The sequence below is a fragment of the Trachinotus anak genome, unplaced genomic scaffold (assembly GCF_046630095.1).
Source record: "Trachinotus anak isolate AG129_WGS33_773 ecotype Australia unplaced genomic scaffold, CSIRO_AGI_Tana_v1 ptg000025l, whole genome shotgun sequence".
In the NCBI taxonomy this organism is placed as follows: Eukaryota; Metazoa; Chordata; class Actinopteri; order Carangiformes; family Carangidae; genus Trachinotus; species Trachinotus anak.
In genome coordinates, this window is record NW_027273876.1 from 4,838,769 (window position 1) to 4,865,112 (window position 26,344).

Here is a 26,344-nt window from a genome sequence, read left to right on the forward strand (position 1 = left end):
ACATGCATGCCATCTAGTGGTCACCTCTGGTATTCACTGGCCACTTATTAAAGTCTGAAACAGTGTGAGAGAAAATTTACAGAGGCAGAGGACACATTGTGGCTGTTACTCAGCAAAGCCTTCACCGTCAGGTTGTGGGACTTTCTCTCAAACTACTTCGCCATCCTGTAAGGTGCAGCAAGTCACCCAAAAGGTTGAGCATTGATGAAATGGAAAAAGACAAAAAAGGAAACAGGACAAACTCATGGATCTTGACAGGTCCCAGGGTTTTTTTTAACTCATGCACACAAATTGATAATGGAAGTGCTTCATTTGCACAAGTGTGTGCATGTGTATGCTTTTTGCCAATATTAAAAAAAAAAAAAAAAAAAAAAAAAAAAAAAAATATATATATATATATATATATATATATATATATATATATATATATATATCAAATATATCAATATTGCTGCCTGAAATTGAAATTCTTAATGATTTCAAGCACTTGTGAACAAATCACCAGCAAGGACGTCATATTCATCTTTAAACTTTTCATGTTTGGATACATACTTTTTTTTTATGAATTGTGTAAGTTTCCTTATCCTTGATTCAATTATTGCACAAAGACAAAACAGTACCCTGTAGCATAGTCCCACTAACTGTGGTTAAAAAGTCCATTTTTGGAACAAAACTATCCTTTTCCAAGGATCGGCAACAAAAAGAAGAACATCAGATAAAAGCCAACAGGAACAGAGATACAGAGACCCACGCGTGCATGTTCAGGTTAATCATGTGTAAACGTTCCCTGATGTTCTGGTGCACATCAACACTCAGTGGTATCGTCCGAGAGTTTCATTTGCCAGTTGAATTAGGCCATGATGTTTGTCAGAGAAAAGTGTGGAACACGCGAGTCTTCAGACTTTTTGTCCGAGGAACGCTCCTCGTAGAGAACTTGATCAGCCTGTACAGATTTGAACTCCACAAGCTGGAGAAGGGGAACCAACGAGGAGTCCGCTTGTTCCCGTGAAGGTTCCAGAAGGAGGAGGAGCAGCGCTGGAAAACCTCGATGTTGACCGCGTATTGACCCGGTGCCCACTGAGACACGCGCACAAGAGTCACAGAGGAGGCAAAACCACATGTGTGAGGAGAAACGCCATGAAACACGGACTCCCCCGGCCTCACAGACGCACCCCTCTCCCAGACCATCCCTGCCTCCTCTGCCACTCCCATGCCGCTGAGGTTACACAGGGCCTGAAGGCACACCTCCTCCAGGGCCTCCTTGTCAGGAAAGCGAATCAGAATGGCAACAAGACGAGGCACGGCACCTCGACGTAGTAACAGCTCCTGCTGCTTCGCTGAGGGAGACAGGAACATGGAGAGCAGAGAAAATAATTATTTCAAGTTGAAAACATTCACATTGTTAAATTCACTGGAATGAGGCACATTTCTTCTTATAAACCTGACTGTACCTGAGGAGGAAGAAAGCAAATGGAGCCAAGGCCAAGGTGATTTGGTATTTTCTGTCTCACAACAGTGGCAAAGTGGCAAACTTCATTTCACATAAATTCTGTTGTAACTTTTCTCTACCTTTTACTGTGTGTTTTACCAAGAGGTTAAACATGAAGGAGGTGATTTTGTCATCTGTGCCATTCATTTGCTCCAGGTCGTATGATGAGATTTTTACCTTCTTTACTCTTGTTTGCCAGTGAGGAACACGTCCTTCAGTCATTTCTCTGTACAATAAACATTATTTTTAATTGCTTTACAGCAAAGGAAAGATTTGACCTTAACTCAAACAATGTAAAACCCAAACTGGATCTTGGAGGAGGCTTCAAGTCGTGCTGGGAATGGTCTCATTTAATGCCACATATGCATTACAATTCATGACAGGAGCTACAGCATGAACGTGAACAAAACAAAATAAAATTAAAAAACTGGGAATTTATCTCCCGAACTTGTCAGGAGAGATTTCTAAGTGGCGTCCTTCACTTACAGCTGTCATAAGACATCCGTGAAATGGCCCTTGCAGCGTGAAGGAGCAGTTCTTGGTCTGTGCTGGTCAGCACTGATAACAGAGCCGTAACCAAGCCTGAGTCACCAAAACCTTTACGAACCACAGCTGAAAGGAAACAAACAAACAACAAACAAATAACTAAATGAGTGAACGTAAAACGACAATACAAGAGCCAGCAGGGTTTCAGGGCAGGCAACAGGAAATGACCTCCGAGAATGAAAAGCTTGAGGCTCCAGCATGTGGCGGATTTCACACACTTTATAAACTAAAGTAAGAAATTATGTGTAAATAAATTCTAATTGACACATATCTGTTTAAATAACTTACACTCCTTGGCGAGTTCAGCCACTAGTCTTGCAGTGAGCAGAGTGAGGGGCCCCCTGCTCCTCAGAGACAGCGCCAGGATCGGCAGGATCCCACTGATCACCACCTGCTCAGCAGCGCCTTTCTCTGGACACAAGTGGAATTACACATGTAAACACAACACTGACATAAGTGCATTAGAAACATACCATATTAAAAAAAACTTAAAGAGGCAAAGAAAGCCAAAGAGCCGGAGAAAATTTTGACTTGAAGGATGAAATTGTGTGAATTTGTAGCAGCTGCAGTGATTTGTCCCTCTAATCTTTGAACAGAATGGCACTGAATTCTGTCTTTACGGGTTTTCCATCCTTACTCTGCTTGATCTCTATGACCTGTCTTTACCTCTTCTGCCTCTCTCCCCCCTGTTGCTCTCTTGCTGGGAGACACAAATACAGCTTAACGTCTACCAGGGACTTACAACTGTCATACAATTGATCCCTTCACAGCCTCTCAACCCCCAGATCCCCATTCCTCGCAGGTGCGTGTGTTTTTCTACAGCTCCCCATGTTCAGGATGGGGAGCTGTTATTGCCACTAGAGGTGGGAGACATGCTGTGTTAAGGTATACTGGTATGGAAGAACATAAATATGTAAATTGCATGTGGTAGGTGAGCTGTCTACATTTTGCAATTCAAATCACATCAAATGAAAGACACAAAAAATAACCCTGAATCCCCTCATTATACCACCAAGCCTATGACAGGCTGTGATATTTTATGCCGTCTAGCAGGCAGTGTTATAGCTGGGGCTTGTGGGATTTCATAGCCTGTAATAAATTCCAATTAGAAATGAGATAGACACAGTGGAAAAGAGTGTAAATGAACTCACTCCTCTCCTTAATGTTGGTGAGCACTGTGTTCAGATGTGGTTTAAGTTCATCCTCGATCAGCTCCAGACCAAGGACTCTGATGGCGCCTAAAGCATTGTTCAGGTTGTCTGTGGGGAGATTATTAAGGGTCATAAAATGGGGCACAAGTTAAAGGATATGGATGCTGTATGGGAGCATAAGAAATATGAAAGTCATTACAGCTGGTAGGGAGAAGCAGGGTCGCTCATAAAAAAGCACATGAAAACACAGTGTGAGAAAATCCTGCAAGTATAAACAGTATAGTACAACTGGGAGTCTCCATGAGAAATGCATTTTGAACAGGAGACAATGAAAAAAAGACAATAAGTCTAGAGTCACGCCAGCAGCTGTGTGCAGCTGCACAGTGGTGCTTTGAGCTAAATGCTAACGACAGCATGCTAATATATACCCAATGTCAATACTAGCATGTTTAGCAGGTGTCACTACCTTGGTTTAGTGTTAGTTTAGTGTTTTAGCGTGCTAACATTTCCTGACCAGCATCTGAGGCTGATGGGAAAGGCATTAGAGTTGTGTTGTCTGATGTGGCTGTAAAACAAAGTATTGGGAAAACTGAAAATGTGTCATGAATGTCTGTACACAATTCATCCATTACAATTCATCCAGCAGTGGTTGGGAAATATCAGCCTGGGCCAAAGTGGTGGACTGACCACTGGCACTCTATTAAATCAATATCACTCACTAAACATCCACCACAGGGCAGTGCCACTGAAGGATATTTGGTTCACTTACTGTCTTCTATATTAAATTGTGTTGAAACCGTTTTAAAACTGAGTTGCAGCAGCAGTCTGGATGTCTCTGAGCTGCTGTCCATTTCCTGCTGCACACCTGACCAGCTTCTTACCAGGTTCTCTGGTCAAGGACACTTCAACAGTAAAAACCACTTTCCTGGTCAGGTTTTCCCAGCTGCTCTGTGCAAACATAAAACCCTCCAGTTACCAGGCCAATTCTCTTTTTAAGTTAACTTACACAGAGGCCAGTGACAGATAGTGATTAGTAATATGGACACTGTGTTCCCAGCCTTCATTTCAGCAAACATCGGACCATTAACTGAAGGCACGAGCATGTGGAGACATATGAGGAGGCTTAAAGGACCACAACTCATATGCACCTTACATCGCATATAATCATTTTACAAATTGTCCTGCTGTGCTTGTTTTACCTACTTTTCCTGGCAGCCATTGGTTTCCAGTCATTTCCATATGGTAAGAAAATCAGTTGCATTGAAATGTGCACAGTTAATTTGGTGCAACAGTCCAGTCAATCTGCACTGGAACTGCATCACCACACACTGATAATGTAAATTGGCAAAAATAATGCAGCCTTGTTCAAGTGCAAGTTTCAAGAGTCTCCTTTATTGTCATATTGTGCAGAGATTAACACAAAACAATGGCTGTCTTGTATGATGGGAAAAATACATTAAATATTCTAAAACTTTATTATACCATGCATTTGAGGATTCTCAAAGGAAATTAGTAAAATCCATATGATTTGCTGTTAAGGACAAAAACACTGATGTGGCCTTTTAAAGATTAATATAAAGATCACTGGTTTAATCCCTTAACCAGGTAAGAAAACATGTCACCACATCAAAAACTACTACTGAGGTGCCTTTAAACACAGACGTTAACCTCTAACTTGCCTAATTAAGCTGCTCAGTGTCTGACAGTAAAAGTCTGGCTGCACCGGACAGATCCCATGTGTAAATGTGGAGCATGAAACAAAGTGAGTCAGTCGCCGATGTCGTGATCCTACATGTTCTGATCACCAACTTTTACACTGTAAAGAATCCGTTCAACTCACCGTTTGGTGTGTACGGTTGCAGTCGACTGGATCTGCGTTTGTCCCTGTGGGGACGTGTGTAGCTGTACGTGAGCGGCACATTAGGGTGTCCCATTCTGCTCCGCTTTTGGTGCTGGTCATTGGAGTCATTAGCTTCAAAAAACCTACTTCATCCTAATCTGCATCTCACTTTACTCACACTGATACACCCCCCTCTACCCATCTTACGCTATGATTTTGTTTCAAAATAAGATTTTTTCAGGCTGTTTTCTGAACGTGTTTGTTTCCTTGTACTCCAGCTGGCTCTGTCCTCCGTCAGGGTTAATACAGAGAAAATCCTCACTAAAGCTGTTCTCTCTCCCCCTCCCTGTGTGTGTGTGTGTACCGGTAAGGTATTAGCACTTGGCTGACTCTGCTGAGTGTATTTCTACAGCCCTAAAATCTCCCACAATGCCTTTCGGCTTCTAGAAAATCCGAGCCAAAACAACAACACAGACAGGTATCTGGCGTCTGTGTCTGTACACAAGTACATTTTTCCCAGAATGGAGAATGTCAAACAGGGTTGGAGTGCAATTTTGAACTCTCTTTAACCTTTCTAACCCTCACCTCCATTTCTGAAACATCTCAGGAACTGGACTTGTTAAAATAAATTTCCTAAAGTCACTTAGACTGCTAAATGAAATCACAAAACAATAACAGTTTCAAAGTTGTTATAAAATTAATTTATATTTTACTCAGCTCTCGAGGTTCCAGTAAAAACAGAAAATTATTTGCATTACTCTAGTACAGAACAATAAAACAGGAAGTCTAGACAATAAATACAACAGGAGAACAGGAGACATTGTACTGTACCACCAGCAAAACAAATATATAATCCAGACCTGTGATATTTTCTGTTCCTGTTCCTGTGCACGGACAGGTTTTCAGCATGTTTACATTTTACATACAGCTGTTTGTCTGTTCACTAAAAACCTAGGATGAAAAAATAATATATGATAGGATTCAGTTTAGACATCTAACATACAAAACCTGCAAGTTAAAAAAAAAAACAGGATTTACTGAAAAGAAATGATTCAACATTTTGGGAAATGTGTTTAATGGCTTTCTTGCCAACAGTTTGATGAGAAGGTCGACAACTTTCTCACATCTGTACAGGGAACATGTTGCAGCAGCTCGTTAGCTTAGCTTAGCATAAAGACTGGAAACGGGGCAACAACTTGCCTGGCTCTGTCTACAGGTAATAAATCTGTCTAACAGCATAAAACTCATGAATAAAAATGTGACATATTACAGTCGAGAAACAGTCCAACACTTAACACTACTTGTTGTTTTCATTCTTTAGGTTTTCGTGTACAGATTAAACAAATGAGACGTATTATCAGAGTTGCTTGTAGGTGGATTTTCACATGTAGACAGAGCCAGGCTAGCTGTTCCTCTGTTTCCAGTCTTTATGCTAAGCTAAGCTAAGCGCCTGCTGATTCCAGCGATAAAAATGTGACATTATACTCTGATGCTGAGGTCATCACAGGCTGTCATCGCCTTCGCAGCAGCTCAACCCAACTCATCTAGTGCAGCGCTTGTGTCCCATCACTGAGTGTCCCTTTGACTGGGCCTATGATTGGTTCTTTAGACCAGTCATGTGACCAGTTGTCAAACTGTTCCGGCTGCATTGAGACCACTGGAAACGGTCTCATATCCCACAGAAACCAGGGTAAGGACGTTGCTCTCCACATCATCCGCCTTGCACTGCTCTGCTTGGGTTTCCACGGGACCAACAACTCCAGTTTCCTGTCTTATTTTCTTCCTGGCTTTGCCCCGCCCCTTGCCTTTTGAAATGGCCTTCCCTTGCTCTTTGACCCCTTCCGAAACCTTGTGAGGCTTCTCAGTGTCAGCTGAGCGGGTTTTGCGGTGGCGCCTGCGTATACGCCGCGTTGGCAGACCGGAGTCAGCGGGGTCTGACGCCGCTGCACCGGACAAGATGCGAATCTGCTGTTCAATCACCATGACGATCATGTCCAGTGCAACGTCTAACATTCCCAGGCCGAGGCCATGAGTGACGCTGTCAAACGCACCACTGTTGACCGGGTCGTTGAAACATTTCCTCATATCCTCCAGGTGGTTCCTGAGAGAAAAAGACAGCGTTAAAGAACATTGACAGCAGAAAACAGGCTTGAATACAAAGCACATACAGTACATACTTGGTTTCAATAATTTTGGACCAGTGTTGAACCGTGTTTGTCTCTGGGATGAGCTGTTTAGCCATGTTGCTGTAGTCAACATAGTCATGGGCGAAATCTTTCATATCATCACACAAAGCCCTGGTGTCGCCTGAGAACACACACAAATTTAAACATGAAAATTGTGAGTCTCTTGCAATTCTCAAATTTAAACATGACTTCACACACACACAAGCACACATCTGTCACCTTCTGTGAGTTTGGAGAACGAGGAGGACACAGAGGTAGTCGTGCTTGGTGTGAGGCCGAGTACATTAAGCGACTCTAGGAGCGTTTTCTTGCTGGCTGGGCCTCTGCTGACCCGAGTGTACGCTGCCAGGGAGCGCAGCGACATCTTCTCTGGGGCCTGCAGGCGCCGTTTAATTTCATCGTACGAGATCAGATACTTCCCTGAAAGTAGAGCAACACAACGAGAGGTGAATGCATCAGCACAGTAGGGCTGGGAAGTAGCATTTAATCAAATCCGAATAGCATGTTGGATTTGCTCATCAAATCCAAATCCCTTGTCTTTTTTATTTATTAAGGCTTAGCTTTGAATCATTTTAAGTGACAAAGGTTTTGAATAACTAAACCATAAAATAGACACTGAAGAACTCTCATTATACAATTATAATGATGATGTAAATAATGAATTTGTAAATGGGCTCAGTGACCTGAATGTTGTGTTCATTGCTCTTTTAAAAAGAAAAGAGAAGATATAAAAAATTCAAGCTTTACCTCCTTGAAACTAGCTCTATAAGAGAACCAGTGATCGTAACCCAACCCCAATGCCTACGCAGTTTGATGGATATTCAAAAAGGTCTAATCCTCAAACTTCTAGCCACTTACGAGCCTTAGATCCTTTCATGTTGGGATCCAGGAGTGATGACACCTCTGCAAATGGCACGTGGACACTGGACTCTGAGTGTGTGCTTGAGTTTGGTAGCGGCTCCTGATTCTGAGACACGTCCTCGGTCTGGACTGGGCCAGAAACCTGCATCTGGGGCGGAACATGGGGCTGCATGGTGTGCATTTCCACCTGGTTCTGATCCAGCTGAGCCTGGCCTTGCACTTGAGGGAGGACCAGTGTGTTTTCAGATAAACCCTGCAGACCGATGCCCCCTTGCGCTACACTGCCGGCCTGGTCTGAAGAGACCTGAAAGATGCCCATGACTGGCTTTACCACCGTGAAAACCATGTTCCCCTGGGCATCCAGACTCACCACCCTAGCAGATGGATCCATGTCTTTGCTGAAATTTTACCTTTCTAGCTGAAGGACGAGGCTCCAGAGGCTGTAAATATCAGATCAGGTTGCCTTAGAGGCCCATGTAGTGTTACAGTATACCCTTCTCTTTTTAAATGCTTATGTTTGAAGCTGACCGGGCAAAAAAGGGAAGGCAAGCTGACTCTCTCTCTCTCTCTCTAGTCAAGGCAAAACCTCCCACACTGAAGCGGTTAGAACATTTCACTTTCTTTGTACAGTTTCATAAAAGGCTGGAATCACTCATGGCAGCTCCACAGCAGAAGTTTCATTCTGAAAGAGAAAATAAAGCAAAATCACATTTAGAGCCAAAGATTTAAGTTGTTTTTGAATTTGTAACTGACCATCAAAACATTTTAAATAATTTCAAATGAAAACTCTTATTAAAATGCCTTAACCACATTTGAGGAATCTATTAACAAACCATAGTGTGTGTGGTAATGTATTGATGACATGTCTATCAAACTGATAGACATTCAACACTTAGCTGTTGGAAAAGCAAAACTCGGTTCATTCCTGCTTGTTTAGGGGAATAAAAATATCCAACTGCCATTGTGAAATTAGTGTTTATTTGGTTGGAATTCAGTTTGAGGACTGGACACAACCACTTGATTGTAAATGGGCCAAACTTCATTACAGCTAATCTCTCCAGAGAGGTGACCTTTGCTACACTAATATCAGATGGAAAAGGTAAAAAAGTGGAGTGTTACTGAAAATCTGACATCAAGCCACATTTTATATATTTACAATTAGAAACATATTGTGAGGCAAAAGTATTTCAGTTTAATTACCTAAGAATGTGATAAGGTATTTTGTCATTACCATTAAACTAAATGATGCAGTCACATAAACACAGGCAATCCTGATGATTTTTCCAAAGTGTAATTTAAAAAAAAAATAATTTAATCTTCTTTAATTCAAAATGCCTATTATGGAAAAAAAAGTGAGTATTAGTTTTACATTTATTCACCGGCTGTGATGCAAGAAGACTGATGATGATACTAGATAAGACAAATAAGTGATGTAGGCAGTTCAGTGGTCACAGTTTAGTGTAAAATAAATAAATGAAATAATAATAAAATGTTGTGTCTGTTTCTCTGCAGGAAGAAAAGAGTCAAAGCAAGAGGACACAGCATCTGTCGAGGTATAATAATTAAACTCCCGTGATAACTTTAGACAGCGGATGTGAATGCCTGTTTAACATGAAATCTATTAACTAAAGAGGGAAAATAACAGCAAAATAAACCAAAGCTTTGTTGTTTCCACCTGTTTTATCAGCATTTAATTATCAAAGTGGCATGCGTTAAAAAAAAAAAAAAAAAATTTTAACAACACAACATTTCATCTTAACTAAAATTCATCATGGCTGCCATGAGGGGCTGCTGCCGTTTTTTTGTTTTTTTTTAACAGCAGGCCTGAAACGTGAAGCAGTAACGGCAAAACTACCGACAACCGGCCGCGGTTCTGAACGGGACGCACCGGATTCAGACGCAACCAGTGACGGCGGTCCCACTCACCGAATTACCGTCTCCTAGCAGGACACTGATCCTAGAACGGTCCACGTCGAAGACAGCGACATTTTTTCTCCTTCTCTGCTGTTGCTTCGGCGGGTTGCAAATCAGCTGTACGTGCACTACCGCTGGAGAGCCGCAGTCCCGCCGCTCATTGGCTGAGCGGCGCATCAATCACGCGACGAGTGATTTGTCATTGGACGAGAGCGGTGTCGGTAAAGCAGAGGAGGCGGTACTTCCGATTCAGCTTCTCTAAATACAATGGGATGAAATCTCATACTTAAGCATTGTTCGCGTATTTTTTGTGTCTTTTACTCGAGATCCAAAGTATTCAAGTTGAAGAAAGACGACGTTTTCAGAATGTTATACTTACTTTCTGGAGTCATTGTGAAAGTACTTTTATAATGCTATTAAATAATGTGTGTTTCATAGACATTTTTAATCACTTAAATAGTTTTGCAGCCAAAAATATTCTGTACCTGCAACCAACCACTGTATAAACTGGTCTAACACACTGCTCCTGCGTGGACCCGCACACAGGAGACTGAGCAATAATCATTTCCAAGCTATACTCCACCCACAGTTACAGAAATAATGATATTTATACACAATTATAGAAAATAAAATAGCACTGAAAATAATGCTGCTTGTAATTTAATGTGTAAAATAAAAATGCAACTTCTAAAATATCAAGCATAAAAACCTTTACAAAATGAGTAAGATCACAAAATGTAAGTTATGACTGCTAAATCAAGCGAACTAAACTACAAATCTCTGCAGTTGGAGAAACTTGTGTTGTCAGTAGAGATGGTCCATCAGAAGCCTGGAAGCTGGGTGGCTCAATAAGCTTCATCCCAACTGTGGCCACTGTGCAACATCTAGTGGACATTTTAGATTATTACATGAGTCCTGTGTGCCGTCTCACACTACAGTCTCATTTCCATGACATTACAGGGTATTTTAGCCTTAAGCATAGGACCAAAACTGTGTAAAAGTATTTGATGCACACTTTTGTTTGTTACCTGCAAACACACATTTTATAAGCAACATTTACCATATTTCATTTGAATTTATTTGGGTACAAATTAAAAAAAATGTACAAAATAAAGCATAGAAAGTAGTAAATATGAAAAAAATGTCAATGACAACAACATAAAAGAAAAGGCAACAGTTTAAATAATTAATTACAAATACAGCTAACTAACCTGTGGTACTATAGTGTGTATCTACACAAACAAACAAAGTTTGACATTTAACAGTCAAGTTTGGGTAAGAAAAGGCATAGACCTGGGGCATGTGAGAATACAATGTTGAGTTTAAATCCAGAAGTGCACAACAATCAAGATGATCAAGTATTTTTTTTACCTCAATTATCAGTGTCATTAAACTGAAACAACCTCACTACTAGAAACATTGATACCGAAACATTTCAACAGTAGGCCTTTGCTCATTATACAGTTTTTACACTTCCATTAGTGTAATAGACTCTCAAGATTTTTTATCCTTTGTCTAATAAAGCCAGTGTTTTCCCTCAACACTCATTTACATCATTACTGTGAGGTTTAGCCCCATAAACATCCCTCATTAGCTTAATGTTTCTGGCCTTCATTACAAGCACAGAACGTTACCAGACTGTATATACTCATAATGCACAAACATTAGTACAGTGTTGCATTCAGAATGAGCTTGACTCCATCCTGACTTGACGATAACACGAGCAACTCAGCACGACAGCAAGCTTAAAGTGGAAACACGTGACAGAACGGAACACACACTGTACGTCTAGCAATCTTTGGCATCTGTAGGCTTGTAGGTTTCAGAGCCTGTCAGCGCCATCGCTCAGTAAAGCACAGAGGAGACCTGTGTGGAGGTACCAGCTCCTGTCTGGTTGTCTCCATCATACTGCCTCACTATCTTGCCTCATGTCAGTCACTGAGGGGTTAAGTGTTCGTTTTAATCGGGCTGGGGGTGGGTGTGTGTGCTCTCCCCCTCAGGCTCAGCTGGTTTGGGTGTTAGTGCTGGTGTGGAGGGTGGACGCGGGCGATGGCTCAGTGTCTGCGTGTGCGCTGACCCCCAGTGCCAGTGGTGGTGATGTAGAGGAGGGGCTGGGGCTGCCGCAGCTGGGGCCCTCGCTTCAGGTTATTCATGTGGGCTGTGGAGGACTCTGCGTTCGAGCCTGTGGAGGGACAAAGACAAAGATCAATAAACAGACAATTTAAGAGGAATGTCACTGTTTCCACTGACAGTGACGGCGGTTTACCTGTTTGCTGGGGTACCCTGACTTTGGAAAGAGGAGGGACCCCTCTGTACTGGGGACGCAGCATGGGGGCCTGGGGCTGACCGTTAATGTGGAGGTGGGGGTCTGATGTGCTGTCCAGAGGGCGGAACCTCTGAGCTGTGGTTGTCTTGGTTTGAGGAAGCTGCAAGTGAGAGGAAAAACTAGTGACTGACTGATTGCTTACCTGTATAAAAATCAGTGCAGCTTACACAAATATGTCAGCATCTCCTGAAGAGGTACTCTGAAGAGTTTAAGTAGTAATACTGAACATACTGCAAATACATGATACTCACTGCTTGACCAGTGACCTCGAAAGAGCGTGAGCGCCTCTTCTTGCGGCGAGCCTCAAAGTCTGCCTCTCTGGGCGTTTGGTTCTTGGTGGCAACCTGACGGTTACGTGGGCGCGTCCAGGTCACCTGCAGGCCGGGTCCCTCCCCGGTGCTGCTGGACAGGTTGTCGTCTGAGGTGGCATGTCTGAGCTCAGGGCTGGGCTGCCTGCCGCGCCGAATTGGCAAACCTCTTGGGGGTGCCTCGCTCAAAGAGAGGCTGCTTTTCTGCTTCTTGGGGTCCAAGGGAGAGGCGGGAGGGGGTAGCCGCAAGGCGTCCAGCTCCAGGGCTTTGGAGCGTCGACGGGCAGCTTTTACTACAATATTCTGGACCCCCTTTAGGATCTGCTGCCGCTCTGTGGGGAAACAACAAGAGGTTTATTATAACATTTCCCACCCTTTCTTACTTCTGCCTTCTCAGTGAGGGATGTGGATCCGGTAGAGAGGAGGGAATGTCCATCAAAGGGCAACTCCAGAAAGAGAATCACTTATCATGTTTTTCTGGGCAAAAACTAACCATTAATTAGTGCTGAAATTATAATAAACAGAATTTCCATAGTTATTTATAAGGAAAAAATACGAAATATAAATTGCTTTATTTTTCTATTGTATACCATTAATACATTAATTGGGTTTTGGACTAAAACATCCTGGGCTATAGGAATCACTGTGACATTTTAGTGACCAAACAACTGAAAAAAGATCACGAGATGCAGCCCTATCATTAAAGTACAAGTACAACAAAGTTGAAATATCCTGAACAGCAAAGTTAAAAAGTGAATTCAAACAGGTCCATAAAGTGCCTCCAGCTGTGAATAAGGTTGCACTTTTCTGTATCCTGAAATTTCAGGAAATTGGCTGAAGAAAATTTCTGTTCAATGACCCTTCACTCACTAAAAGGATGTTTGAACATCTTACCATTTCGTGAAAGGGGGACGTCGGCGCCGGCCTCGCTGCTCTCGGGCGATGAGTCCAGGTGGCTGCTGACACTGTGGCTGAGGTGGCTGTAGCTCAGAGAGCTCTCAGGAGCCAGCGGCTGCAGCTGCAGACATGAGATGCAGAGTGCCACATTATGATCAGACATTCACCGGGATGCTTTGCTTTCAGCCGAGGTCAGGTTGAGTGCCATCTTCATCAATTCTGTGTCTCTCCAAAATATTTTCACTTTGAATGAGGCATTTGTATTCTAGCTCTCATTACCTCATCTTGTCTATGAGTCACACCCCTGAAACATTTGCATAGAGAGAAAATTAGATGGAGGTAATATTATTTCAAGCCTGGAACAAAGGTGCAATTCTGCTTGTTTGGAAATTTCAACCTGGAAAGCTGAGCAAAAGCCTTGAATATAAGAGCCGAGTGTGAATACTTGTGACAGCTTATGTTGCAGATTCTTTTATGGAGGCGTGTGGGCTGGAAATGAAAAGGTTCTAGCTGAGTGAAACATCTGTGTGAGTTTAATTCAAACAGATAACCACATTATTTGAAGTGAAAAAACAACAACTGACAAGGCTGTATTAATTCCAACATGAAGCATCTCTCAGGGATAGTTATTGAACGGGCACAGACAAGGGTAAATACTGCCTATTAGAAGTGTCCTCACCTCTCTGTTGCCTTTCCCATTAATGTGTATGGGGGGCGGCGTCATTACAGCCGAGTTTTTCATCTGCCTGGCGTGAGGGCTGCTCTTAAAAACCCGGTTATTGTCTCTGACACAGGGGAGAAAACAGAACACAACTAAGAATCTCAAAGAACCTTGTTATTATTCTTTAAAAGCAGTTTGTTGTATGAACTCTAAATGGGAAACATGAACCAGATGTCCTCTTACAGCTCAGGCTCAGGCAGAATGGGTGGCAAGGTGTGTCTGCGAATTTTGGCTTGGCCTCGTCTGTTATCAGGGCACACGGCGCGGACACTCTCCTGGTCTGAGTCCACGTCCTGCATGTTGTCACGTCCCTGACTGGGCAAGCTGATCTTAGGTAGAGAGCCCTCCTTGAAATGAGAGCACAGCGTTTATTAGGGTTTTTTTCATATCATATGATATGAAACACCTTCTTATTTATATTGCACAGTTATTAAGTTACTTAATTTGATGTGTATAACTGGGAGTTACCTTGATGGTGTGTCTGGTGGTCACCTTATCCAGGGCCATGGCTCTGTCCAGCTTCCTCTCATCCAGTTCCCTCATGTAGATATCATAGAGCTCCTGGAGGTGGGGGGGCACTAGCAGACTGTGGTCTGTGACACAGACACACGTATAATTCAGTAAACTAGAAATGCATTGTACCAAAAGCAAAAACTAGATTAGGAACCATTTAAATTTTTCCCTGAAATTAAATCACTTTCAAAACAGTGGCCGATTAATTTCTTTTGATTGACTGATTAGTTCCTCAGATTGTTGCAGCTAAACGCTGACAGACTCACCATCAATGAACCGTCTCTGCTGCTGAATGATCTCGTCACACAGGTGTCTGTGCTGCTCAAAGCGCTGCACCACAAAGTTCTTCTGCCGGATGACGTTGTCCTTGAGCAGTGCGTGGGACTGCATCTCTGCGTTCTCGATCTCCAGCTCGTGGACCTTGCAGAGGAGGCCCAGGACCTCGCGCTGCTCCTCTGAGCTCACCCGCCGAGGCAGCAGCTCCTCCAAGCGACGGGCGCGATCTCGAAGCTCCAGAAACCTGCGCTCGAGCAACGCCTTAGTGGAGAAGCAACAGGAGCTCAGATTAGATTATATAAAACTATGATTCCCTCTTATTTTTCAAGAAGTACACCAACTCTTCTACCTTCTGTTTGTGAATCCTTTTCTGTTCAGCCATGAGTGTGACCAGATTTTCTCGGGCAATCGCCACCTCCTGGGTCTCAGTGCTGTCAGGGGGAGACTCTGGTGAGTCAGAGTCTTTCTCGCTTTCATCCTTATTGACACTTTCCTTTCTCCTTTCTGCACGCCACTTCCTCCTGCGCCTGCTCCGCTCCTGCTCCCAGCTAGGAAAAAAAAATCTACATTTTAACTGCCAGCAATAATTTTATAAAACAGTTTTTTACAGCTACATTTGAATGAACACTGCCCAAATCATTTAAAGACTGACTGTTGTCAGTCAAACCCATGGTTAGGTGTGTTTCATCATAACAAGTTGTACTGACTCTGACTATGCTTGCTATGGATACCTGGTGTTCAACACACCTTCCACACTAATTTAGATTTGATCAGTGGTTTGAGTGTTGACCGGAGCTGGAATAAAACTAACTGGATCCTACATGTATATTGTCAGATGATGTAAATGCTAATCACTGACTCTGCAATGGTTAGCAGGTGTTTGGAGGTGTCGATCTGGATCTCCATGTTGCTGTTTTCCAGCTCCATCAGGCTCTTCCTGATCTCCATTTGTTGGCGGAAGGCATCCAGGAGCTGCTCCCTCAACTGGTCCATCTCCGCCCGACTTTGTTGGCTGGAGTGAGCCTGGACTTCAGCTACGAGAGAGGCAGAGGAGGAGCAGAAGGGGGTAAAAAGGAAACAGTCATTACAAATATTAAAAAACACAGCTTTATTGGGCAGATATTCTTTCTGTCTTCATGTCACAAGACTTTACCCTGGACATGGCGGATGTCAGCCCGGTCTGAGTTGACCTGGCGGCTCGCCTGATCTGCAATCTTTTTCTTGAGCCGCTGGATCTCGCAGCGCAGGTCTGAGATGATGTTGGTGTACTGAGCAATGTGGTATGACACATTTATCAGGTTCTTCTTTACCTGAAGCACACAGTGATGGGTGTCAAATTTCACACTGAAAATTGGATTTTCTGGCTGCAAACGTCTGAATTTGGTTTCTGAAATTCTGTGGCTCTACTTGGATCTGCTTTATTGGCAGTAAATGTCTTACAATCAGTAGAAATAAGATATAAAATCTGCTCTTAACTCCTTGTAAAGCTGCATGTGCCTAGTAAGGATATTTTCAAGAAATGTAATATATTTGATTGTAGCATTAAGTGTACTGATCTCTATGAAATTAGTAAAGGCAGATGAGTAGCTAAAATATTACAATATGAGTTCTGAGCTCACCCGTGTGCGAATACTTTTGGCACGGTCAGCATACGTCAACGTGTTACGAGACTCCTCAAAAGCCACAGAGGCGGGGCTAATATGAGCTATCATGACAGTTCGGCTGTTCCCGCCCAAAGAGTCCTGTCAATCAAAGATGTCAGAAGGAGGGAAAAAAAAAACATGAATACCAGAGCTAAAAAATAAAACACAGGTACGATAAATAAATAATTAAAATGGTCATACCTTTAGGAGGCGAGTCAACTTGCTGTCTCGATAGTTGACGTACTTGTTGCCATTTTTGTCACTCAGGGCGTTGATGCAGTTGCCCAAAGCCAGGAGGGAGCGGTTGATGTGGGCCCCCTCTTTCAACCGCTGACCCCTGTTCTGAGTCTAACAGACAGACAGATGGACGTGAGTGAGAAAAACAGATCTTTTAAAATATTTTTTTTTGGACATTTTATGCCTTGGTTAAGAGATGAAAGTCAAAAGCATGAACGCGTAGGCTTGTGGCTGTGTCTTTCAGAGTAATTGTCATGTTTCTGCTCTTGCCCAGGAGATGGCATTACCTCCTACCTTTCATCCATCAATACTGAGCGGAACTAAATCGGCTTCACCTCTCACGAACTGCATGAGCTCCTCTTCAGCGGAGGCAGGGAAAATGTTCCCCCAGCCCTCAAGTGACAAACAACACTCTGTTCTCCTTGCTTCCTAATGGAGGCCATATGTGCTTTTCATCAATAGTCTCCATGGTAAATAAGTGATCTCACCCACTGACTTATTCTTGTATTGTGCGAAGATGTGGCAGTGTTAAGATGGGCGACAATGACGAGCTATTTATCTGAGCGACAAAAGCAGACTTGAAAAACAGCTAACGACAAACTGAACAAATACTTTTCGACGTCCTCACTTGACTTCCTAAACAGAGGTCAAAGAAGCGGCTCACAGATAATCTTCTCTCTCAGTCTGATAATACAGGCCTGCTCTTCTCCACACAAGTATCCACTTTACTACTGACAGTGAGTTAAACAGCATGTGGCTGGCTGGGCTGTAAAATTGTATTTGGCAATCATGAAGCTGCTCTTGATCTTTTACTACTTTTTCCTTTTGTTTCTTAGAGTACTAAATTAGAGAATAATCTTATATTCCATTATTATTACTGGTGGAAGCCATCTTCAGACATGTCGCTATTTTGTAGACTATTTCTAAAGTAACTCGGTCAAATACATATGGCTCAGTAGAAGTATTCAGTGGCGTGAAATGGAAATACTCAAACTACAAGTACTTTCCCCCACTGCCAATGACAGCTTTAACTTGCTTTTATAAAGGCGTAAAGCATCATGTTGCACTATAACGTGATCCCATTTGTCAAAAGGTCAGTGTGTTACTTTAATAAACAGCACACTGGACCATAATGGCCATAATATAAAGAGGCTTTTATTAAAGTCTCCTGAGGTTTATGGGAAACTCACTCCGCTGACTGTTGTTAAGACTGGCTGCCAAGCATCCCCAGTGAGCAGACTACAGTGAGAGGCAGACACACTCACAGAGCAGGCCCTTGTAGTTTTAGGGCCACACATGCGTAATGTATCCGTACAGGCTTAAAAGGAGCAGTGTTAGTAATGGACACTTTACCGAAGTCTTTGAACTTGACTCTGACAGAAAAGTTGCTGACAAAAGCAACAGCACCTGCACAGGTGCTCACACACAACAAGTGACTCTCCACCTGTACAACTCCCAATTAAACACACTTACAGCCATTAAAACACCTCCTGACTGAGTGTATACACACACACACACACACACACACACCTGTGCCGCTCGTTCTGAGCCGGCGAGGTCGATCATGAAGAGGCGCGCGAAGCGGACCTCCTGCAGGACGTCTCGACAGCGGCTCTGCTGCTTGACGGCCACCTGCAGCACAGCATGGGAGCGAGATGACGTCTGATTGGCGGCCGTGGGCTCCTGGGTGCGCTGTTTGTTCCCCTTCATCAGCAGTTCCATGATCTGACAACACACAGGCGGAGTTCTTTGTGGTGCGTGCAGTTGCCATGGATGAAATCTGAATGTTTTGATTAAAATAAATGAGTCATGTGGCGCAGGGTTATGTAACTTATCTCACCTCTTGGGCATTGATGGTAGAGACCTCAGTGATGCCGGCAACCTGAATCACTCCCTTTGAGTCTTCTCTGAGGTCCAAGAAGCCTGAGGATGGGTTCAACAGGTCACGGATCATCTCGTTATAGATCTAAAAAGACACATATAGAAATATAAAATCATCAGCTGAATGCATCTGCAACAAAGATAAAAACAAATGCAAAAGCTTATGTTTTTTGCTCGACCTCCATAAGTTATGTTCCTTAAGTTACAGACGTGAATCAACTGGAAACATGTCCATAGAAAAGGCTCCATTCAGGCTCTCAGGCCTCCTACTCACACCCAGACCAGGTACAAAAACATCAAGTACTATATTTTCTGCAGCTTGTCATTCAGAAACCACAACTTCTTGGGTGGCATGTTGTCAAGCCAGTGTCAGCGCTCCTCTTTCACACTGCTATTGAAGGTGCAGCAAAAGCCCATCTACCCACATAAAAGCCCGCTGTAGGAAGTGACATCCTGGAAAGTGACCACTCTTGACAAACCACCCAGCAGTTTTTATTTGTCAAGCAGACCCCAGCCACAAACTCTGAAAAATGGGGACGCTTTTACTGACACTGGCAGCTGGCTGTTTGTTCTGTTATTTTTTCCGTCTGCACACTTTCATTGCTGGAGGAGATTGAACTTGACTAAGAGTGCACAGCCATGCTAGCCGCTCTGTGAGGCTAAACTTACAATAAGCTTTGCTACTAACTGGCTATAAACCAAAATACTGAATAAAAGTAAAAAAATTGACCTGTTTTTTGTGTTTGATTAAAAAATCAGCAGGTCAACAGAGTTATTACAGTTTATTTACCTGCAGTAGATTCAGATCAGGGCAGTGGCAGTTAAAAGAAACCGTCCAGAGCACCGACACAGAAACTGAGCGATGTATTGTTGAGGACAGGGACAGCCGAAGAAAAGTGTTTTAGCCACTTAAAAAAAAAAAAGCCCACCAAAAACGGTTTGTTTTGAATCTTTTCACAAATGTTTACTGCTTTATCTTGCTGTTAAACTGCCCTTTCCTTTGGAACTACATTTTCTCAACTGTTGAACTACCGTTGAACTACCATATTCCTACGCAGACGTGCACTGATATGCGCTATATTCAAAATAGTGCGTACACTCCAACTGATCGGTAATCCATTAAATATAGATCAATACCTCACACATTCAAATAAACCACTCACTCAAAACCACAAATGTGAACCTCAGGCTGGTTCTGGAGGAAAAGTCAAAGGACTTTTTCAGTTTCCAGTTTCATGCCAATATATCCAGTTCAGTATTTGTTGAATATTTTAAGCCTGGAAGTGGTGCATTGACTGACCAACAGACTGACTGTCATCCCAGCTAAATGTGGGAAAAACAGGGAGCAAATCCAGAATAAACATAAAAGAAAGAGGGGATGGAAGACTGGTGATTTTTTTTTTTTTTTTTTTAAATCTCTACACTGTATATTTATTTGTATTAGATGTATGTGTCTGTGTGTGTGTTTTAGAGATTGCACGTGTGAAAGAGACAAGAAAAGGAGTAGATGTGTGCACTGTGGCCATAAAATGGCATTTAACCTCTGTGTGGGGACAGTGGCAACAGATTGCTCCGTGGAAACAGCAAACACACACGTCACACACAGTAAGCCTCATGTCAGGATGCATCCCGAAGAGCTCGGCGCAGGTCAGACAACAGGCAGACTCTATGACTGGCATTTTAATGGGAAAATATTCACTTCCACCCCCCCAGAGTGCCACTGAAGAGCTAAGCTTCAATAACATTGTCAATCACTGAACATAATCACAGTGTTTGGTGCTGAAAACACAAAATGTAATGTCGATGTCTGATGCAAACCTTCCTCCCAACAGACAAAATTTGCACTTATATTGTACCATTTCCATTTTCTGTTAAAGGCTGTATGCTCCTTTTATATTTGCTCTTTTTATACAAGGTAATAATCACCACTGTCTCAGTCTTTCTGTCTTTATCCCTTTCTTTAGTTTCTCTCCAGGCATTTTCTCTTTTTCTCACTCATTTCTTCTCCTGACAGCTTGAACATCTCTGAATAAATATGACTCATTCTTCTTTATATTCATGCTGACATCTTTTCCTAAATGACTTACAAGAGCGAAATGATTATGGGCAAATTGTTTGCTCAAAATCAGAAAAAAAAGATCCTGAATGAGGCATTTCATTTCCAAAGTTCATGCAAGTCGCTGCTACATGCAAGGTGAAAAGTACAAATAGATCATTTGAAATTGAAACTTTATGCAGATGAAACCCATACACACTGTCAACTCATTGTACCGCTACACCAATTTCAGTTCCAGTCAAGAAAAGACACAAATTACCTCATTACATAGGAATACTAAGGTCACACAAGTGAAGCTCAGTTACTGCTATCAGAGTCAAATGAGCCAACTCCATTGTACCCAATGCTTTTAATGGCTTTGTCATTAAACACACAGTCTGAGCTTTACCCGCTTCTCGGTAATGAGGTGTGGGACCACAGCCAGCAGGCACAGTGAGAAACTACCATCATCAGCCTGCTGTCTTATCTGTGCTTCATCATCCTCTGACAAAGGCAGAGATAAAACTCAGCTAGCAGGACCACGGATTGCTCCACACCTAATGCACTGCAGGCCTCTGTGCAATAAAAGCTCTTATACAGTGCAGTGTGTAAAGTCTCTTTACCTACAGTAATGTTTGTAAGTCTTGAACCATCTATAGTGGCCTTTAAGTCTTTGTGATGTCTACAGCAAATCTCTATTCCATTATGCTCAAAAACAAACGCTGACACTCCAGTGTTTTGCGTCGCCTCATGTTGCCTCACTTCACCCCATCTCTCCTCACTTTGCCTCTTGTTTTCCATTAAAAGTTGCACTTTGTAAACACCACAGCCGACAGCCAGCTAATCAATGACGTTCACATACACTCTGTGTTGGCAGGAGAGAAAACAATTAGTCAATAGTTTGTATTTTTACTACAGAGAATGTCACAGAGTCACAAACTAAAAAAAAAAAAGCTGCAATTATATCTTTTTAAAGTGGGATTTCTGATAGTAGTTTGGCTTTGCTATGCTATAAGGAAGGAGAAAGAAAAGAAAAGAAAGGCTATATGAAAAATGGGAGAAACCACAGTGAATTGGAGAAATTGCTGCTTCACTTTAATGTACAGCCTTTCAGACACCACTGTTGACAGTAATCGCCTCCTCTAACAATGCAACTTGCAAAAGCTGCTAAATGGGCATTGAAAGGGTCAGCTTGAGACAAGCAACAACAACTACAAATGATAGCAGGTTATAGAAGTTCAAAAATGGTCCAGTGGTGCACTTTGCATTTCACTTCTGTTATGAAAAAGACAGATGGCAACTCTCCTTTCAAGACAGCGGCAGTAAGTCTTTACGGTTTCAATAACGAAGGGGAGGCAAGGTAAGTGTATTTGTGCAGCACCAACAACAATGGTATAAAAGGCAAAGTGCTTTTCAGGAGGCATAAAAATGGCATCAGGACAAGCTATAAATGATGCTCGCAACCGTAGTTGTTATCACCGTGAAAGAAGAAGTCGACAGAAACTGAGATGGATATCTGCGGTTCAGATGTGTAGAGATCAGTAGAAATCTCTAAACTGTGAGTGAGCAATCAAGCTAATGGCTATAACATTTCAAGCCCCGCTGCAGGCTAATTACAAGATGTGTCATCATTGACACTTTGCGTTACTGATGAGAGTACACGTCTGGACACACGTTGTAGGCAAAGTTCTGACCTCCAGGTAGGACATGGAGACGCTGTACAGCATGTCGTCACTGGTCTCCTCAATGGCACGGAACAGGTCATTTAACGTGCGAACGTAGATGCCAGGCTCCTTGTCTGTCCCCAACATGGTGTACGTCTTCCCACAACCTGAAAACAGAAAAGAAAATTTAAGAAAATATCAGCTTGGTTCAAGAGAGACACATGTACAGTATACCCTCAGGTACTCAGTGGTATGGTGCTGTTAAAAACTGGTGCATTGCCTAACTTGTAGGAAACACGCACAGCTTGTTAGATTATTAAACTACATGCTATTGTGGCTAACCTTGTTTTAAAGGGGCTATTTGTAGGTTTTCTCTACTGCTGAATGTGGTTTCCTGTCTGGAGTGGGTGGTGGTAATTGTTGCTTGACAAGAGCTTCGGCCATCAATGCATTTACAAGACATGACGTTATAATAAGCCCTCTGAGCAGTGCAATGTCTTCAGGGCAGATTGGAGGCTTAGGATGAGTCGATGTCAGAAAGTGACGAGATGGGCCAGGGCTAGCTTTGTTAGCATGCTAACTTCAGTAGAAGACGTGATAGAGACAAGAGTTAACATAGGCATTACTTTCCAACTAGCGATAGATTTAAGTTTTATGTTTGATAGATTTAAGTTTGATGCTGAACTCGCAATGTTTCTTCTAGACTGGTAAGTAAACAGCTGTTAATGCTAACGTTGGCTATGTAGCAATAGCAAAATTTAACATGTCCTTATTTCAGCTAGAACTTATGTATAATTTCTGGATAATTATCGTTTTTGCATTATAGGTTTTGTGTGTCAACAACTGTCAAATACTTTTCTTTGTTAAAATTGTCTTGAAAAGCAAGAATACAAGATATCATAGTTTCAGGATGGTATTGATATTTACACATAATGTTTAGACTTGTTGATTTCTTTCTTGATCATTTTACAGAAACAATGAATGAAAAATGACTATGTATAATGTGAAAGAGGTCACTTGTATCAACAAACCCACAGATAATTATCACCAACTCTGCAGGTTCCCCCTCAGGGTTTTAGCATCTTTCAGCTCATTGTTTTGGTTTTATGTGTCTAACCTTACTGTTTTGGCTCTTACGCACTGCTCTCATCAGCACTGTCTGCAGCTGATTTCAGCAAAAAAAGGTCTATTAAACCCACTTCATGCTACGTGGCCAGCACTAGACCAGACGGACAAAATTAGCGGGTAGCCGTCGAACATAGGGGAGCATTTAGCAGCTAATGAACCAGATAGATCCCTCAGGAGTTAGAAGAGAGTGAACTCTGGACTCAAATTTGTCCAGACGCCAGAGTCACAACTTCAAATGATGCTACTCCTTATCTTCGAGCAATTATCGCAAACATGGGTAAATAGGCAACTGTTTGCTAACAACTTTTCTGCAACAACTTTACAAGGTCATAATATGTCAATCCTGTGTCCACTATGACTATAAAAATATTTTGAAATGTCATCTCATCAAAGATAAATGCTACAGATAAATCTAAAAGTGTTAACTATATGCATAAGACTGAATGTTCAAGCTGTGCTATTTTAATTCAACCTTGGCTGGTCTGAGCACACTGGTGAACACACACATTTAAAACGCCTGCTGTGAATCTCTGAGACAGAAGGAATAATCATAGAGACAGATGGGTAACTTAAATGGAGAAATAGCGGTGAACTGTTCTCTCACAACCTGAACCTGGCCACTGGGAGGTGAAGCATGACTCATTTTCTAATCAGAGCTGCACTAAAATTTAAAACCCTCCAAAGACAGACTGAGGCTGACTAGAGATTAAGGGCCAGAAAGAGATTGGTGGATGGTACATCTCCATGAAAAAGAGTCATAGGCAATCAACCTGGATCACCTGCAACACACATACAAACCTGTGGGTCCGTAGGCAAACACTGTGGCATTGTAGCCTGATATGAGGCCCTCAATCAGCCCTTTGGTTGTAGCTCGATACACCTCCTCCTGCACAGGAGGAAGAAAATAAAAGATTCAAGTCCAATATGAACATAAATGCAGTGCCAAATTTGTATGAATTTAATTTAGTTTTTGATTTATTTGAACTGTTGCTTTCGACTGACCTGATTGGCTGAGTAGTCGAATGCCACGTCAAACATATAAGTCTTCTCCCTGGAGCGGTTGGCACGCAGGATGTCATCCGGGTCCTCCATGGGGTCCATCAGAACCACCATCTAATGATGAGGAGGAGGGGAGGAAGAGAGGAGAGCAGTGATTAGATTCCAAGCTAATAATGACGTGTGAGCAGCCCATTAACTTCACGATATCTCTTGTCGGTCACTTTGGAAAGTTTAGCTAATGAAGAAACGTGCTTTGGCTGTCAATTTGAGAATGTGGCAGCTGGGACGTCCGATAATATTGTTCCAACTACATTTCACTGTAACTGAATGGATCACAGAGTAGGAAATTATAATTTTTGTCTGTTATTATTTACTACCTGTTTAGATTATAATGTGTGTTAATGCATAGCTGCAAAAGAAATTAAAAAGGAGGTAAACTGCACAGCTGTAGCTTCAGCTGTTAGGGCTGGCTAGCATAAAATGCAGATGGCTCTCTGTCTGTTGCAGATGGGTGCAGATGGGTGAGACACTGTGCATGTCTGCAGGTGCAGCTGGATAACTAACAGGCATCACAGTTGTAGCTATCATCTCAGCAAATTATTAAATCTGGTTATAAGCTTTTATCTCAACCATAATGTGTTAGTTATCAACAGTATTAATCATACAAAAGTGGATATTGTGACAATTTAAGCATTTAATGGCAGCTTTCTTTAAGGGATCCCCTTTTAACTTCTTTGCATACTTGCTTACTCGTTTTCCCACATTCAGCAGGTGGTGTCAGGGAAACATCTTAACTGACCCAGCTTACTGTAACTGGTCATTTATTGGTTTATTGTGACAATAAATATACTCAGTATCAGCGTCACACCAATTTGCAATTCTATTTCTGTGTTTATTTTGCTCCTAAATTCAATTATGGGGGCCAAATCATCATGCAGCTGAACAATGCAACTGCAGCACTGAGACACACTGTACAATTTCAAATGAGTCTGGTGCAAATGTAATTTTGTGTTTTCAGATCAGACTGGAAGAAAATGAATGGAGAAAAGCAAAGTCACATATAAGAGCAGGGAGACAAAGAGAAACAAGCTTTTTGATTTTGTAATTTTCACAATTAGAAATAAACTCAAATTATCCGAATAAATGTCATTTCATTAGCAATAATTGAGATAGAAATTGTTATCAAAAAGAATAGAAGTGTCAAGGGAAGCTGTCTTTTTGAGCACTTGTGCACTTGGATGTGAATCCATCTAAGCCATCTGCCATACTGTGACTCCTGCTCATAGAACATAATGACCCAACAAGCGGCCCACATGTCAAAGACATTCATGGCATCTGGAGGACAGCAAGTGAATTCAACAGGAACATGGAGACAGGTTGTGTTTGCTAAAATTATGTTTTTGTGCACGTGACAGTCTGAGCAGCAGAATCACGTTGTATGTTAATACATGGAGATTGACACGTGTCATTGTGCCAATTGTGCTGTTTGACAAGGCCTAGAACTAAGCTGCTATCATCAGTAAATCACAGCTCTCGAAAAAACCCTTCAGGGACAAATGCTGAGCAGAAATTGCACAGCATATTCCAATGCTGTTGACAAAACACTGAATCAGTGTGAGAGCAACTGGCTTGGCAGGTTGTACATAGCTTAAAGGAAGTAACACCTCTGATGGGTTAGGCCGATGGACCATGCCATCAACGGCGGACAGTCATCACCCCATGTTAACTC

At 42.3% G+C, this 26,344-nt stretch overlaps 3 protein-coding genes across 5 annotated transcripts in view; all 3 read right to left on the bottom strand.

Annotated features, from left to right (window-relative positions):
- Positions 1 to 416: 416 nt before the first annotated feature.
- LOC139608744 (rap1 GTPase-GDP dissociation stimulator 1-A) lies at positions 417 to 5,578 on the bottom strand. The gene is made up of 5 exons (XM_071462771.1): positions 5,027 to 5,578; positions 3,187 to 3,294; positions 2,324 to 2,446; positions 1,976 to 2,101; positions 417 to 1,337 (listed from the first exon to the last, which is right to left on the bottom strand). The coding sequence occupies exons 1-5, from the start codon at positions 5,118 to 5,120 to the stop codon at positions 868 to 870; spliced, it is 921 nt and encodes a 306-aa protein (XP_071318872.1). The 5' UTR covers positions 5,121 to 5,578; the 3' UTR covers positions 417 to 867.
- A 126-nt stretch (positions 5,579 to 5,704) lies between these two features.
- Positions 5,705 to 10,913, bottom strand: LOC139608743 (uncharacterized). Of its 2 annotated transcripts, XM_071462770.1 has the most exons (6): positions 10,000 to 10,913; positions 8,484 to 8,755; positions 8,071 to 8,377; positions 7,432 to 7,632; positions 7,204 to 7,333; positions 5,705 to 7,127 (listed from the first exon to the last, which is right to left on the bottom strand). In XM_071462770.1, exons 3-6 carry the CDS (start codon positions 8,252 to 8,254, stop codon positions 6,656 to 6,658), a joined length of 987 nt encoding a protein of 328 aa, XP_071318871.1. In that variant the 5' UTR covers positions 8,255 to 8,377; positions 8,484 to 8,755; positions 10,000 to 10,913; the 3' UTR covers positions 5,705 to 6,655. The 2 variants fall into 2 exon arrangements, with proteins under 2 accessions (XP_071318871.1, XP_071318870.1); XM_071462769.1 differs by having other exon boundaries at positions 8,071 to 8,755.
- A 129-nt stretch (positions 10,914 to 11,042) lies between these two features.
- Positions 11,043 to 26,344, bottom strand: part of kif19 (kinesin family member 19) — a 35,134-nt gene continuing 19,832 nt past the window's right edge. For both annotated transcript variants that reach the window (XM_071462768.1, XM_071462767.1), the window contains exons 3-20: positions 24,619 to 24,729; positions 24,415 to 24,502; positions 22,519 to 22,655; positions 18,749 to 18,874; positions 18,439 to 18,633; positions 16,873 to 17,019; positions 16,648 to 16,770; positions 16,182 to 16,338; positions 15,888 to 16,062; positions 15,378 to 15,576; positions 15,019 to 15,289; positions 14,708 to 14,832; positions 14,423 to 14,586; positions 14,198 to 14,303; positions 13,516 to 13,639; positions 12,565 to 12,953; positions 12,254 to 12,413; positions 11,043 to 12,169 (exon numbers count right to left, since the gene is read on the bottom strand). In XM_071462768.1, the coding sequence (XP_071318869.1) occupies positions 12,042 to 12,169; positions 12,254 to 12,413; positions 12,565 to 12,953; positions 13,516 to 13,639; positions 14,198 to 14,303; positions 14,423 to 14,586; positions 14,708 to 14,832; positions 15,019 to 15,289; positions 15,378 to 15,576; positions 15,888 to 16,062; positions 16,182 to 16,338; positions 16,648 to 16,770; positions 16,873 to 17,019; positions 18,439 to 18,633; positions 18,749 to 18,874; positions 22,519 to 22,655; positions 24,415 to 24,502; positions 24,619 to 24,729 (2,925 nt within the window). In that variant the 3' untranslated portion in view covers positions 11,043 to 12,041. The remainder of the gene's footprint in view (positions 12,170 to 12,253; positions 12,414 to 12,564; positions 12,954 to 13,515; positions 13,640 to 14,197; positions 14,304 to 14,422; positions 14,587 to 14,707; positions 14,833 to 15,018; positions 15,290 to 15,377; positions 15,577 to 15,887; positions 16,063 to 16,181; positions 16,339 to 16,647; positions 16,771 to 16,872; positions 17,020 to 18,438; positions 18,634 to 18,748; positions 18,875 to 22,518; positions 22,656 to 24,414; positions 24,503 to 24,618; positions 24,730 to 26,344) is intronic.